Source organism: Setaria viridis, chromosome 1, assembly GCF_005286985.2.
Source record: "Setaria viridis chromosome 1, Setaria_viridis_v4.0, whole genome shotgun sequence".
NCBI classification, from domain to species: Eukaryota; Viridiplantae; Streptophyta; class Magnoliopsida; order Poales; family Poaceae; genus Setaria; species Setaria viridis.
Genome location: NC_048263.2, coordinates 36,798,435 through 36,812,476, shown reverse-complemented (window position 1 = coordinate 36,812,476; position 14,042 = coordinate 36,798,435). Strand labels below are relative to the sequence as shown.

General features: G+C 43.7%; 2 protein-coding genes across 2 annotated transcripts; one reads left to right on the top strand and one right to left on the bottom strand.

Moving 5' to 3' along the window:
- Positions 1-1,419: 1,419 nt before the first annotated feature.
- Positions 1,420-7,183, bottom strand: LOC117837272 (ATP-dependent RNA helicase DEAH13). The gene is made up of 11 exons (XM_034716868.2): positions 7,050-7,183; positions 6,906-6,978; positions 6,723-6,791; positions 6,585-6,634; positions 6,424-6,484; positions 5,973-6,341; positions 5,636-5,848; positions 5,292-5,522; positions 4,752-4,865; positions 3,441-4,652; positions 1,420-3,341 (listed from the first exon to the last, which is right to left on the bottom strand). Exons 2-11 carry the CDS (start codon positions 6,969-6,971, stop codon positions 1,866-1,868), a joined length of 3,861 nt encoding a protein of 1,286 aa, XP_034572759.1. The 5' UTR covers positions 6,972-6,978; positions 7,050-7,183; the 3' UTR covers positions 1,420-1,865.
- A 552-nt stretch (positions 7,184-7,735) lies between these two features.
- LOC117837279 (nicastrin) lies at positions 7,736-13,707 on the top strand. The gene is made up of 16 exons (XM_034716879.1): positions 7,736-7,943; positions 8,503-8,616; positions 8,739-8,856; positions 9,085-9,164; positions 9,246-9,322; positions 9,434-9,511; positions 9,623-9,694; positions 9,815-9,888; positions 10,067-10,199; positions 10,364-10,435; positions 10,732-10,851; positions 11,129-11,200; positions 11,873-12,013; positions 12,145-12,229; positions 12,310-12,751; positions 13,024-13,707. Exons 1-16 carry the CDS (start codon positions 7,751-7,753, stop codon positions 13,286-13,288), a joined length of 2,136 nt encoding a protein of 711 aa, XP_034572770.1. The 5' UTR covers positions 7,736-7,750; the 3' UTR covers positions 13,289-13,707.
- Positions 13,708-14,042: the final 335 nt, after the last annotated feature.

Here is a 14,042-nt window from a genome sequence, read left to right as displayed (position 1 = left end):
CCACGGCAGGAAAAGAAGCTTCCACTCTCCCCCTCCTTCCCTCGGTCCCTCCCAGGCTCCCGCTAGCTTCAGTTCACCACTTCACCCGCTAACATCCCCCATCCGGTGATCCCGTAGGGGGGCCATCGCCATCACGCGCCTCTTCCCCTGCAGTTCTCGCCTTTTTCCCTCTCCTTTCGCTGCCGGCTCGGCTCGACGTGCATCCTCGGCCCGCACGCCACCGCGGGCGTGCCGAGCAGCAGCAGCCACCACATCGCAGAGCGCAGGCTTATAAATGGGCACGCATGGCTCCAGCAGCGGCCTCACTTTCCCAGTGCGCTCGCGCTCCCAACTAGACTCAGCTTCCGAACGCTACTCTCCAAGCCAGCAACCACCATGAGTCCCGGAGGTGGATACGCGGGCGCCGGCGGCCGCGACAAGAATCCGCCGCCGCAGGGAGTCCACCCGCGCTACATCCCCAAGAGAGGGGCGGTGCTGAAGGGGATCGTCCGCGGCGTGCTCCGCCGCCTCCTCCTCAGCTCCCCGCTGGCCGGCGGGCCGGCGAACTCCGGCGGCTGCCGCGTGCGCCCGGCGCCGACCGAGGCAGGAGGAGACGGCGCGGAGCAGGGGAAGTAGCCGTGGGTTGTACAACAGTACATGTACATCCACGGTGCCGATCGGATTTGCCACGGCCTGACCTTTTATCTGGGCCGTCCGTTCATGTTTGCTTAGCACGCTGATCTGCTTTTTGTTTGTGCTGCCGTTGTGTCGATGCATGCTTACCAGCTACCACTATCCACCAGTTCTGATTTGCCGTGTCTCTGCAATCTGTTCTTCGTATCGTCTGCTTTCGTATCTCTATGCAGTCCCTAGCTACTGTTTGTCTGCGCTGCTGTGTCTTATTTTCTGAAGATGATCTTAAGCAATTTGTTCAGCAGGTGGTATCTCACATGGCAATAGTTATCCCTCGTTTTTAAGTTCTTGATTGAAAAAAAAACTATTTACCTGTCTATTACTCATTTAGCGTCCTCTGTTTCTCAAATCTGTTCTCGCCTCTGCTTGATTAGAGGGTTACTTCGTTTATACTAACGGTACAAGAAAACAAAAGAACTCTACAGGCGGAAAGTATGTGCGAAGAGAGACGAGCAGCAAGTACAAGCTTGCACTCAACGAGCGGTGACTGATGCTGGAGATGATCTTCAGGAAGATGCCATGGGAAATGCTCGGAGCTCTACATGTTTTCCATGGAGTTTGTCGATAATCTCATAGGTCCAGGCCGTGGATTTACTTAATAATAGCATATCTTAATTCTGTCGCTGTTTCTTCCAGATCTCGTAATTCATAAATTTAACACGACGAGATGCCACTCCTTGTACGTGGAACTAGAGACTGCAACAATTGGCAGTCTTGCAGTAGCTTGTAAAAGTGAAATCAGTCGCATTGAACTGCAAATGCAATTTCGTTTGCAGACTAGCAGGCAGCCATGCCTAACGACAACCTTTGTTCACATGCTGAGGGCTAAAATACACTCAACTGTGATTCTGCAATTCAATGTCACACCTCATATTTGAAAAGAGATACACTGCATATGCTAAAACCATAAACAAAACATGTAACCAATCTATTGCAAACTAATCCTTGGTTTAATATTTAGAACAGAATCCAGTATGTTTAGCCGTCAATTGTCCTTACACCGTGTCCTCAGTATTAGCGATCTCAAGTTCTCAACCATACAGTGTGTTACCATGACAAATGCTTCTTTTGTATCTTTTCTGCTACAAGTCCAAGGTGATGTTAGATGAGCCTATAAAGGGCACATCCTGAAAAAATGTCACCACGGCAAAGAAGCTTCTATCAGTTAACCAACTGCACCGTAATCTTCTTGACTAGCCTTTAACTTTCTTGGACCTCTTTGGGAAAAGCTCATGCCCCTCAAGAAGAACCTCTTGGTGCATCTGCTCCCATTTTAAGTCAAACTGGCTATGGAATTTATCCTGGTACCACGCCTTTATCTCAGGATAGAGAAAATTTGGATCAGCATTCCATGCATCTCTCAGTGCTGCTCGGCTGTCAATTAATTTTTTACCAATCTTTGATTTTTGTTTAATATGCATCCTGTCAAGAAGATCTCCAACTCTTCTTTGGCTGGCAGGCCCGAAGACAAAAGATGGTGACAGTGCCAGGAAATCTTTCGCATTCCTTAGACATGGCAAGACATCCCCCTTAAGCAAAGCACACACAAATACCTGCAGGCGACTGGTGTTGTCTTTGATAGGTAAACTATGCAAGGGAAGCTGCCAATTATGTCGAGAAAAGACTGGACTAACATAACAATAGACTTGGTCATTCACGGGGTCATAATAGGGTTTCGGATCTTCCAATGGCGCAGAGAAGGTGCATAGAGAACTGGCATACTTTAAAAGCCACCCTGGCTTTATAGTGGTTACACCATGCATGTATAACCTCTTTGTACTAAGTAGCTCTGAGTAAACTACAAGCTCTGGGGCAACTTGGGCAACAGACGATGATCGGTGCAGATATATGGTATCATTAAGCGCGCAAGATTGATAACGAATAGCTCGAACCTTACGATCATCTCCTGATGCTCTGGAATAGGTGTGATTTCTCCTTGCAACTCTATCAGCCCATCCAGCACAGATTCCTTGCCCAAGAAGTTCCTCTTCATTCATTTGCAATGGTCTTTTACTGGACTCATTCCTCCAGGCCTGCTCAACATCATCAGAATCTCCAGAATTCCAAGCAAATTCCTTGCAAAATTTGCTGTGGTGAAATATTAAACGGAGAAGTTGCTTTCTCAATTTTGACATCTCTTCCATTGTTTTGAGATGAAGTGAATTTATTCTGCAGAATTCCACAGGGTTTTCTGACAACTCAAAAAATTGTAGGGCACGGGCAATGGTTAAAGCATCACTGCTAGGGTTAGAAAATTTTTCCTGTGCCTCTCTAACCATGGCATTGTGCTTCTTCCGTCTTTTCCTTTCACATGGATCATTAGCTTCTGGATTAGTGTTATGTTCTTCCGATTCGCCATTAATATCACTTTCATCCAACTGCTTGAGAAATGGATTAGTAAAACTCAACGCTGATGCAGCAGCAGCAGCATATCCCAGTATGAAGTTAGATCTAGCAAAGCCTTGCTGGCTCTTCAAAATCTTAATCACTGTCAGAAGAAGACGAGAATGTCGTGGGCTCATGGGGTATTGTGCCATAGCCTTTCCCATTGGTGTAAGTTTTCCATCATAATCATCATGGCTATAAAGTGCTTCCAATGCCTTTAAGCAACGCTCAGCTTCAACCAAACTTTCCTTGTTTGGAGGAGTAGGGAAAGGAAAGTTCACAACCTGAAATTTGTCATATGTTTCATATTAGCACACAAAAGGGAAAAAAAAATCTAAGAATAGATGATTTATATGGTGGAAATGAGCCTTTTATCTCAGTACCTTATGGATACCCATAAACTTGAGCATAAGGACAATGCCTTCAACTGGAATTTTCTTGATCTCAGGTTCAGCGAATTCAGGAAATAAATCGTCTTTACCATATGCTGCAGCTGAGTAGAGACGGTAACAGTGCCCAGGCCCTGTTCTTCCAGCTCTTCCAGCACGCTGGGATGCCGATGCCTTGCTTATCCATTGGACTTCATAACTTGACATCCCAGTAGCATGGTCGTAATTCTTAACCTTTTCTTTCCCAGTATCAACTACATATTTTATGCCGGGAATTGTTAAAGAGGTTTCTGCGACATTAGTTGCCACCACAACTAATCTTTCCCCCTTAGGGATATCTTGAAACACTTGAAGCTGCTGTGAAGCTGGTAACATTGCATAAAGTGGCAAGACACGGAGTCTGCCATGCGATACAGGCATACGTTCTGTACATTTACCGAAACAACTAACAGAGGGACTAGACTTTTCTTCACTTGTAGCATCACTTGATTTCTCAACACTTTCCGGCACTCCTGATATTCCTGACAGAGCTCCAAATGACGCCTTCAACACAGATGAGTTCTCAGCGTCTTTCAAAAATGATAATACTGGAGCATCCTCTTCCGTGGTTTCATATGTAAAAGACTCTTCATCGTCAGTGTCAGTATCCAATTCGCTTTCTGTTTCATTGTCAGAAGAAAAAGAATTTGGCCCAGGATCCATATCATCATCATCATGATATGAAGAAAATATGTCATCTGGGTGCTCAGATTTGTTCCTATCAATATCATATGCTTCAAAAATTTCCTTATCATCTACTTCTGGGAACGGACCATTATCATCGCCATCAACTTTTTCAGGCTTCTTAGCAGTTTGCACCTTGGACGCTCTTCGGAATTTCTTACACAAGTAGTCCACTTCTCGTTGTCCAGTGACAAATACAAGGATTCCACCTGGTGGAAGCCTATTGTGGATTGACATAACCTTTTTATAAGCTAGCCCTAAATAATCATCATGTGTCCTCTTTGAGAAGTGAACTGTTACTGGAAACTGCCGCACAGGTACCTTAACAGCTGGTGGGATCACATCAAACAATCTCCTATTAGAAATGAAGTCCTTCAATTGTAGAGTAGCACTCATGAGCACCACTTTCAACTGACTGATCATATCTTCTGGCTTGATTTTCACTCCAGATCGTATTTTATCCTGCTGATCTACATATAAATTCTGCCAAGTGCCAAAGGTTAGCAGTGCACTTTTACTTTAATTTATATGAAATGAAGGTTTTTTTTCTTGGATAACGAAATAGAGTTTTTAAGTTTCAACCTTGCGACCCTTAATAATTCTAGAAAGCATCCCAATAAGTATATCTGTGTTCAAGCTCCTTTCATGTGCCTCATCCAATATGATCACCGAATAGCGCTTCAACAGAAAATCACCCTGCAGAAGATTAGTACATCAGGTGATTGTGTGCATGATTCAGATTATGTCTTACTCGTATTCAATCACAACATATTGCTACGTATACATTTCAGGATCCCAATCATCATCATTTGTATGCATAAATTATGGAAGACAACTGATTCAGTGATCACATAATCAGGGAACAACTAACTGATTGGCAATGTAAACCACTGGTAGCATGAATAAACCTTACTATAATAGTTTATATGGACCAGCAGATGCGATAATTTTGCAGTAAACTAAAGATATGATCTCAAAGACTGCAGCACATCGCTACAATTACATTTCTTTATTAGAGGCTTTCCTTAGGCATAAGTTACCAGGATAAACAATAACTTGAGTGAAGAAAATATCTCTACCAAATAAATAGATCCACAGAATAACAGAAGGCGGATAAACAACCTGGAGCTCTCGCAGCAAAATACCATCTGTCATGAACTTGATGGAGCAATTACTTCCCACCAATTTGTCATGCCGAACTTGAAAACCAACTTCCCTCCCCAGCTTAAGTCCTAACTCATAGGACACCCTCCTAGCTGTGGCAAGGACAGCGACACGTCGTGGTTGGGTGATCCCAATCATCCCTCTTCTGTCAGCTCGATCACTTGTGCCAAAGCCAGCTTCATACAGGAACTGTAGAATACAAATAAAATAAGAAGCAATGACAATTTTGGCAACTATTTATCAGTTAACGCAAGCAGATAATACCATGTCAAGATGAACAATGTGTGTGTGCACATACTCACCTGAGGGACCTGAGTAGTTTTACCGCAGCCTGTTTCTCCACAAAGGATTACTATAGAATTTTCATAAATAGCTTCCATTATTTCCTGCTCCATCATTATTATTGGGAGATCTCTCCTTGCCTTCTCAACCTCATGCGGTCTTGACACAGGCACAACAATTGGAGGATTTATGCACTCCTGCATGGCAGCTTCCCCTTGTCCTGGCTCTTTATCCTGCCAATACAAAGAATTATTATGATCAAATAACTACTAAAATAATTACAACACAGGTTACCATTATAGTATTACTGATGATCATAAAGGTGAGCTAAACATAGCAGATATGCAGATTGATCACCTGCAAATTTAGCTCTGATCCAGAGCAACTTGGAATTGAAGACTGAATTTTCTGATTTGCCAACAGGTGGCCGTTATCACTAGGCTCCTCAGTTTTGGGCTCTGGAATGCTTACTCCAACATCCATCTTTGGTTGGCATTCCATAGCTTTCCTTGGATCATTCTTCATGTTTTTCTCATGTAACCTACCAGGATCCTCACTTTTTACAGGCTCAACAAACTTGGGTGGCAAAATGTGCTCCACGGGGTCACTGTTTTCAGAAAATTTCTGATCACCATTTCTCTTGAATAGCGAGAGTTCTTCCGGAACATCCAAACCAGCCTTGGACAACTGCATGGCACGCCTACGTTTTTCTTTCAAAGTCTCAACCTGAATAACAGAGTAATTTGAAATGCACCTGTATATTGATAAAATAACTAAATTATGAGGGTCATAGGTTGGTCCACCATACTTGACCAATAGTCCCTGAAGCATGCAGCAGTGAATATGCATCTTCTGAGATCTTGTGCTTCCTATTGTATGGGATCAGTGTTGTATAAAACCATCAGAAAAGGTATCATAGTAAATAACTAAACATGTCTCGTTCTGTACAGAATAAGGTAAGGTGCGTACTGCAAAATATCAATGCTTTGAGCCTGCAGCAGCTTCTTTCGCTTTTCCTCCTGGGCGCAGCCAAGCCAGAAATAGCTGTAAATGCCAAATAACAGCAGCGAAAAAAGGGAACCAATTGGTAAGGGTAAGTAGGCGTACCTCCAATTTCTGCAGCTTTTTTAGCTTAGTCTTGCTCATCTTTGGGTCCTCCTTGGCTTTCTTACCGTCCTGGCAATTCAGAGGTTACAGAGCTCACACAGGAACCATCATAAGTTCATAACATTGGTTTTGCAAGGAGCTGTCAAGGAAAGCTAATAAACAGGCTCCATGTTAAGCTGATACCTTGGCTTTCCCCTGCCCCTTGTTCTTCCTCTTGCAGGGCAAAATCAGGGCGTTGCTATCCTCCATGCTTGCGCTGCAAAGGCCGCAATCTCGAACAAAGCTCAGGGACGACCCAAACACAGGCTGCCTGAAGACTGAACTCACCTTGTTGCTGCGCTCACTCGCCCGGCGTCGCTGGGAAAGAAAAGCAACGGCTGAGAAGCGAGCCGACGACGGCCCCTAGGTATACTGGACTGCTCCCGCGCTTTGTTTTCAACTCGCCGGCGAACACTGAGGCGACGCGGGGCCAGAGGCGGCGTTTTTCCGGCGCCGCCGACCCTGATAGATGGTGGCGGCGAATGGGGGGCCGTATTGGGAGTTGCCGTTGTCTGGACGTGCGTGGTGGTCTGGTGGAGGTCCTTCGTCGGCGAGCGGCAGCGCTCTTGTTGCCGCTGTACGGGTGAGCGGCGGCGGCGCGGCGTGATGCCGCCGTGCGAGCGAGCAGCGGCGCACGAGCGGCGAGCCGGCGGCGGCGCAATGTGTCTCGAGGGGGTCGGGGTTGGGGACTGCCGGGATGTTGGGCTGGGCCGTATCTCGAAATCGTCCAAATACGTACCCGCGAACGTATCAACATTTTTTTAATTATTCTTTTCTCCAATACTTACTGATACGTATCCGATACGCAGGCCGGTGATATGGACCGGCCCATAGCTTCAGACTAGCTGCCTGGCCCACTATCTATCGATAACTCACACGGCCCAACCGGCCTGCGCCTCACGAGGTCACGAGGTACAACCTATGGATGTAGTTTTTTTTTTCGAATTGGGTTGGGTCTACACGGATGGATTGGGTGGGTCGCTTGACCCATGCACAGGCCAGTGCAAACGAACGGCCTCTGCCTCCGGTCCTCCACCTCCACTGCTACCAAGTCTCCCATTCGGCCACTCCTCCAGATCGCCGGCCCCTCGCTCGGCTCGGCCATGGCAGCCGGCTCCGCGCTGTCCCTCGTCGCGGCCGCCGTCTGCCTCGCCCTTGCCGTCCTCGCTCCCGCTGTCTCCGGTGAGTTGGTCCTTTAATTCCATCGCCTACTCGAGTTGTTTATGCGGGAATTGTTCAGTCTAATCGAGGCGGTCGCTTGCTTCCGTTGCCTAGTCCTCTATGCGATGCTGATATTTTCGGGTAAATCTCATGGGGTTTAGGTGTTAGGTCCAGCACGACTTCGAGGTGAATTGGGTAGTAGAGTAGTAAACCTAGTTAGCTCTAAGCTTTGGCAAACTCCTTCGCTGCTGTGCTGGCAACTTGAGATTGGAGCTGTGCAGATGGCGCTTTGAGACTTCCCCCCGCTGCTTTGTACTTCTCATTGAATGAATTGTTGCCAGTGCTCCGACTACAGTTTTGGATTGGAATGGGTGTGGATTCGTGTTGTTAGATTGTGACATGCCCTCTTAGGGCAAACGAAAATCTGTCAGGGGTGAGTTATGATTTTGGTGTATCTGGGAGATAAGAGTGACATGTTTGGGGCATATGGGGTATATGGCTGCTCTATAGCTCTTTTTATATTTCTCCACTCGTCTGTTCGACTGTAACTGGAGGTTGCTATGGCCATTTCATTTTATAGGAGATGGTGCCACGTTGGAGTCAGTTCCAGACCTTGTGAAGGCAATGTACCGAAACATTGAAAGCTTCCCTTGTGTGAGGCTGCTGAATCTTTCTGGTGAAATTGGCTGTTCTAGTGAGTCTCCACTCTCCAGTTTACACTTATGATTTATGCTTAAATAGAGGCATCCGGCATCTTCTGTCATCGCTAAAGCTGACCCCCTCATGTCATTATCGGAATGACTTTTGTGCTGTCAGATCCTGGAAGCGAAAAGATCATTGCACCTATTGTAAGATTCAAAAAAGGCAGCGATCATTTGGTTCAACCATCCACTGTTCTTCTTCCCTTAGACCAGATGTCAGATTTCTTTCTGAGGTAAGTGCGGTCACAATTCTAATTATTTGCATTTTTCTAAGTTTGTATGATCTGCGTGCTTTTAGGTTGTATGTGCTTGTGAAACATTGGGTGTCAAAGTTTTTGTCTTTTTGCCTTGCTAGAAAACAAAGGCAATCAAGCTTATTTACAATTTTTTGTGGTTTTCATTTAAAGTCATATTGCCTTTGAGGTGTTAATAGATGATAATGTCTGGGTGCTATTATCCAGGGTATCCAATAATCCAGAATTTCACCAGAAAGTGTCTGGTGTACTGATCGAGTCAAATGGTGCCAATAATAACTTGCAAGGTCAGTATTAGCATCTCTCGAATTTCTTATGTGTTATTTTCATATTTTGCCTCATCCTAAGAATATGCTGTGGCTATATAGAGTTGTCACCGGATAGAAAATTTCCACAAGATGCTTTTGCACCCTACTCAAATCGCAGCCATGATTGGAATCCTGCTGTAAGTAACAGGGTTGATCACAATGGTATCAAGAGTCAAACATGCTGCTTCCCTGCAAAGTAAAAGTTACATCATGCGTTGAATATGTCTTAGTTACTCTATATATTGTAGGGATCAGGTATTATGTGGAACAGATATGACTTTCCTGTATTTCTACTCTCAGAGGAGAGCACTCAGACTCTGCGAGAGGTAGTTTTCTTGCTGCTTTGTAATATACTTTTTTTATGTCCAAAGTCTTGTTTGTCCAATCTCTAGCACTGTGTTATATATTGATGGTGAGTTGGTGACTGTCAATAAAAGGTTTCTGAAAAAAATGAGAAGACTGACAATGGATATAAAGCAAATGTTGCAGAATTCGACCTCATTATGCAGGTTTGAATTTTTTTTAATAGTCCTTCCTGTCTTACATTATTATGTCTTATTGACAACAGAAGCATGACCTTTGATCACATGGGATTCTGATTCTCTTCTTATAATTGACATGAACTTCAGACAACTAAAGCTCAAACACATGATTCAGCATCCTGCCTCAAAGAGCATTCATGCTTGCCCTTAGGAGGACACAGGTGTGTGATTTTTCTTTCATAGCTATGTTGCAACACTGCTCTTATGCTTGCATAATAAATATACACTATACAGTAAAGTCTGCCTGTCAGAAGTTGCTACCTGTACCTGTTGAGTACGATATCTTTATATTTAGTTTTGATTTATATCATTGTTTAAATCCTTGTATTTGAAGGGCAGTGTATGGGCTTCATTACCGCCAATTAAAAATGGATCTGCAGAGCATCAGAAACCAATAATATTGGCTATCACATCGCAAGACTCTGCATCGTTTTTTCGGGACCGTAGCATTGGTTCAGATTCTCCCATATCTGTAAGTTGGTACTCATTTTTTATTGTCTTATTCATATTACCTGTTTGTTAAGTGGTTCCTGTTGGGTAGCCTACCCCAAATTGCTTGGGACTGAAAGGCTTTGATGTTGATGTTGATTCATATTACCTGTTTGCATAAAAAATAAATTTTTCAGTTATTTACAGGGATTGATTGCCTTGCTCACTGCTGTCGATGCTCTTTCTCACATTCCTGATCTAAGCAACCTTAAGAAACAGGTATGACATGACCACTGGAATTGTGTGTGCTAGTTGCTTCCATGTTATTACGATGGATATTTTTCCTCTCTTACTTAGAGCAGGTAACCAGCAGATCTTGTCCACATGTTTACCTTTTTTTTATCCTCGTCGTGAGCTTCTAGCTACTGGTACCTTTGTTAATTTCTTTATACCTTAGCTTATGCACGGAATGTAAGATCTATTGTGGTTCTTTGTATCTCACTCATTGAGGTTTTGTTGTGATTGGATCCTGAAGCAACATCTTCTTCCTGACATTTTCCCCTTTTCTCATATAGCTTGTGTTCGCTGTTTTTAATGGTGAAGCCTGGGGTTATCTTGGTAGCCGGAGATTCTTACATGAGTTAGATGAAGGTGCTGATTCTGTGAATGGAATTAACAGTTTAATGATTGACCAGGTGAGTGCCAGCCAGACAAGTTAATTTTGGCAATGGCAGCCTACTATTATTTATAATTTTCAAACATATAAAGGTGTTGTTTGCAGCACTTTTTTTTTTGGTCTTGTGTTATGATATTGGCTTTCTGCAGAGTTTATGTGCTCCTAATTGTAATGAATATTCATTTCGGAAATTTATTTGCAGCTTCGAATCTCAAGCGATATACATATCTGTTTTAATACCATTCCTAGTACTCACTTGTGTAATTATCTGAGCTCTCTCTTTGGATATGATTTAGGTACTGGAGATTGGTTCTGTTGGCCAGGCTGTGATTGAGGAGTATCCATCATTTTATGCACATGCTGCAGGGGTAAGGATTTTCGGAAGTACACTATATGAACTGAACTGACTGATTACCATTCACCACATGGTGCAATTAGATTATTTCGTTCAATATACCTTTCGTGATGGCTTAGTGCTAGTATGGTTATATGTTAAACAACCACACCATTTTCTTTACACAAAAGCTGACCAGCCTTGACCTTGGCGATTGTATTTGTTCTGTGCTAGTTGTTATGGACATTGCAGAGACTCTATGCATATACTGAACCTTTCTGATAAGTGTCTATGGGACATCCTATGTAGTTAATTCTGGCTGCAATCCTTTTGACTGTTCAATTCAGAAGAAAAGCATTTTTTTCAAATTTATAGGACAGCATGTATCATTATATCATGTATGAACATACTTCTATGTACAATTAATTCTGGCTGCAATCCTTTTGATTGTTCAATTCAGAAGAGAAGCAGTTTTTCTTTTCTTCAAATTTATAGGCAACCATGTATCATTATGTTATGCATGAAGATACTTATGTGATGAGATCTACCAGAGTAAATGCTGTTCCTTTCTTGAGTAAAGGCATAAATCACACAGGGGGCCCTAATATGAATGGCCATGGATGTATTTGTGACTAAAATTGCAAATTTAGTGATTAATTCATAGACACCATTCCTTCCTATTTATATTTTTTCTCTGCTTGTACAGAATTCATCAGCTTCAAAGAAAATATTAGATGCACTGCAAAGTGCCAGCAAATCACTTGGTTCTGATAATGTTAAAGTAAAGCAAGCAGCTTCATCAAATCCTGGGGTTCCACCATCCTCATTAATGTCGTTCATAAGAAAGGTAGCTGTTCACCATCCAAATATCTGTTTGAGGGACATTTTTTTTTCTCTTGAACATTCATAACATTTTTTCCCAATATGTTTTTATTTGAAGATTTCTGCTCATGATCTGTTATTAATTAATGAATGCAGAATATGTCAACCTCTGGAGTTGTGTTGGAGGACTTTGATTCCCACTTTTCCAATAGATTCTATCATAGCCATTTGGATAACCCTGGTAAGCTGAAAATGCATAAATGTGACAACATTTCTTGTGAAAACTCATCTGCTAACTTGTGACGTTTCCCTTTTTGGCAGCAAACATCAATTCTTCATCAATAGCAGCAGCTGCTGCTTTAGCTGCCAGGTCGCTGTATATTCTTGCTAGTGCTGACTCAGTTGTCGATCTCATGACACTGAACACTATAAAAGTGAATGTTTCATTGGTCAAAGAACTTGTTGGATGTCTACTTAGTTGCAATCCTGGTTTTTCTTGTGACCTCGTGAAAAGCTTCATTTCTCCAAGCAGCAGTTCCTGCCCAAGTCACTATGTTGGTGTTTTTCTGGATGACCCTTCCGGCACACAGTTTCCTTCATATGCAGATGACACCTCTCGGTTTGTATGGAACTTCTTGGCAGACAGAACTTCTACTTCAGTGGGCAATAAAAGCTCTTGTACTGGAAAGTGTGGTGATGAAGGTGAAGTATGCATAAGGGCAGAGGTGGAGGGTGGAGGTAGATGTGTTGTATCTACAACCAGGTACCTTCTGGGTTTACTAGTTATGCTGCTAATTTTGCGTTATTTTTACTATATCCAGCTGCTGCTGAAGAAACAATTTATAGGACCCAGAAGAACTCTGGCTTTAGTACTTTTTTATGTTATCACCCTACTTATAAATGATTCTTCTTTTTAAAAAAAACTTATAAATGATTCACTTATAATCCTTGTGATTTAGCAAAAGGCCGATTCCTTAACATTCTCCCTTTCTCACCCTGGATACCTACTGATTATTGCAACACATCACTTCCCAGGTATGTTCCTGCGTATTCGACACGGGTGAAGTTTGAGGACAATGCATGGCACGTACTTCCAGCAAACTCGTCAGATCCAATGGGCGTCGTGGATCCTGTGTGGACCGAAAGCTACTGGAACACAATTGGCCTCAGGGTCTACGCAGTGCAAGATTCAACATACGATTGGCTTATCCTCCTTGCCGGGCTCAGTGTCACTACCGCTTCCTACTGCGCCGTGCACGTTGGCAGAGCATACATTTCGAAGGTCGTCAAGCGGGACTGAAGCATTATTGACCTGCTCCACTGACTCTGGGTACCCCGGTCTATATGTTCTGGGATTTTGATCTGGACAATACAACTGATTGAGTTGGCAATTTGTAGAACATTAGCTACACATCAGCACATGTGATAGGGTGATTGAACTGCCGAGAAGCCGCAAGGAATTATGGAGCCGTCCAGCTAAGGAGCCCTTGTCCTGGGCTGTTGTGATGTGAAAAGGTGCCCCAGATACGCTTGGCACTGAACAGGTTGGTAGATTATCATACGCCTCTGTCTCGAGGTGGATGTTTCCAGGAACGTGTGCTTTTTCTGGGTTTGTGGATCATTGGGTGAATGCTACGTATCCAGTTTTGGTTGCGTTTGCCTGTCCCTCACGACTCTTATGGATTTGCACACGCCAATTATTATACTGGTAGTCTGGTACTCGCATCGTGATTGGATCATGAGCCGGGTTTGGCTTCCATTCCAGCTGTCATGGTATGGAATAAGTTTGTCGTTCGTTTCCGATCCTATCCTCCTCCACCGACGATCAAGCAGCTGCCATGTGACTCATGTCGACCTCGTTTTGCATGCCACCTTGGGTTGGGAGGATGAGAAGCACGTCATGCTTCTGCATCTGCAAATTCATACAAGAGAACTGAACGAGCTCGTTTTGCATGTAGGCTCGGGCAGCTCAGTTTATCTTGAGCAGTTGTGGGGGTCTCCTGCTGCATGGAATGCGTGGCACAGATCCTGCAGGGAGCAAGCGACAGATGGAG

Coding starts and splice junctions, on each gene's coding strand:
- LOC117837272 (XM_034716868.2), bottom strand. CDS start 6,971: ATGGAGGATAGCAACGCCCTGATTTTGCCCTGCAAGAGGAAGAACAAG. Junction 6,792..6,905: donor AGGGGCAGGGGAAAGCCAAG/GTATCAGCTTAA, acceptor CTGAATTGCCAG/GACGGTAAGAAAGCCAAGGA. Junction 6,485..6,584: donor CAAAGCATTGATATTTTGCA/GTACGCACCTTA, acceptor CCCATACAATAG/GAAGCACAAGATCTCAGAAG.
- LOC117837279 (XM_034716879.1), top strand. CDS start 7,751: ATGCACAGGCCAGTGCAAACGAACGGCCTCTGCCTCCGGTCCTCCACC. Junction 9,512..9,622: donor GCACTCAGACTCTGCGAGAG/GTAGTTTTCTTG, acceptor TGTCAATAAAAG/GTTTCTGAAAAAAATGAGAA. Junction 12,014..12,144: donor TAATGTCGTTCATAAGAAAG/GTAGCTGTTCAC, acceptor TAATGAATGCAG/AATATGTCAACCTCTGGAGT.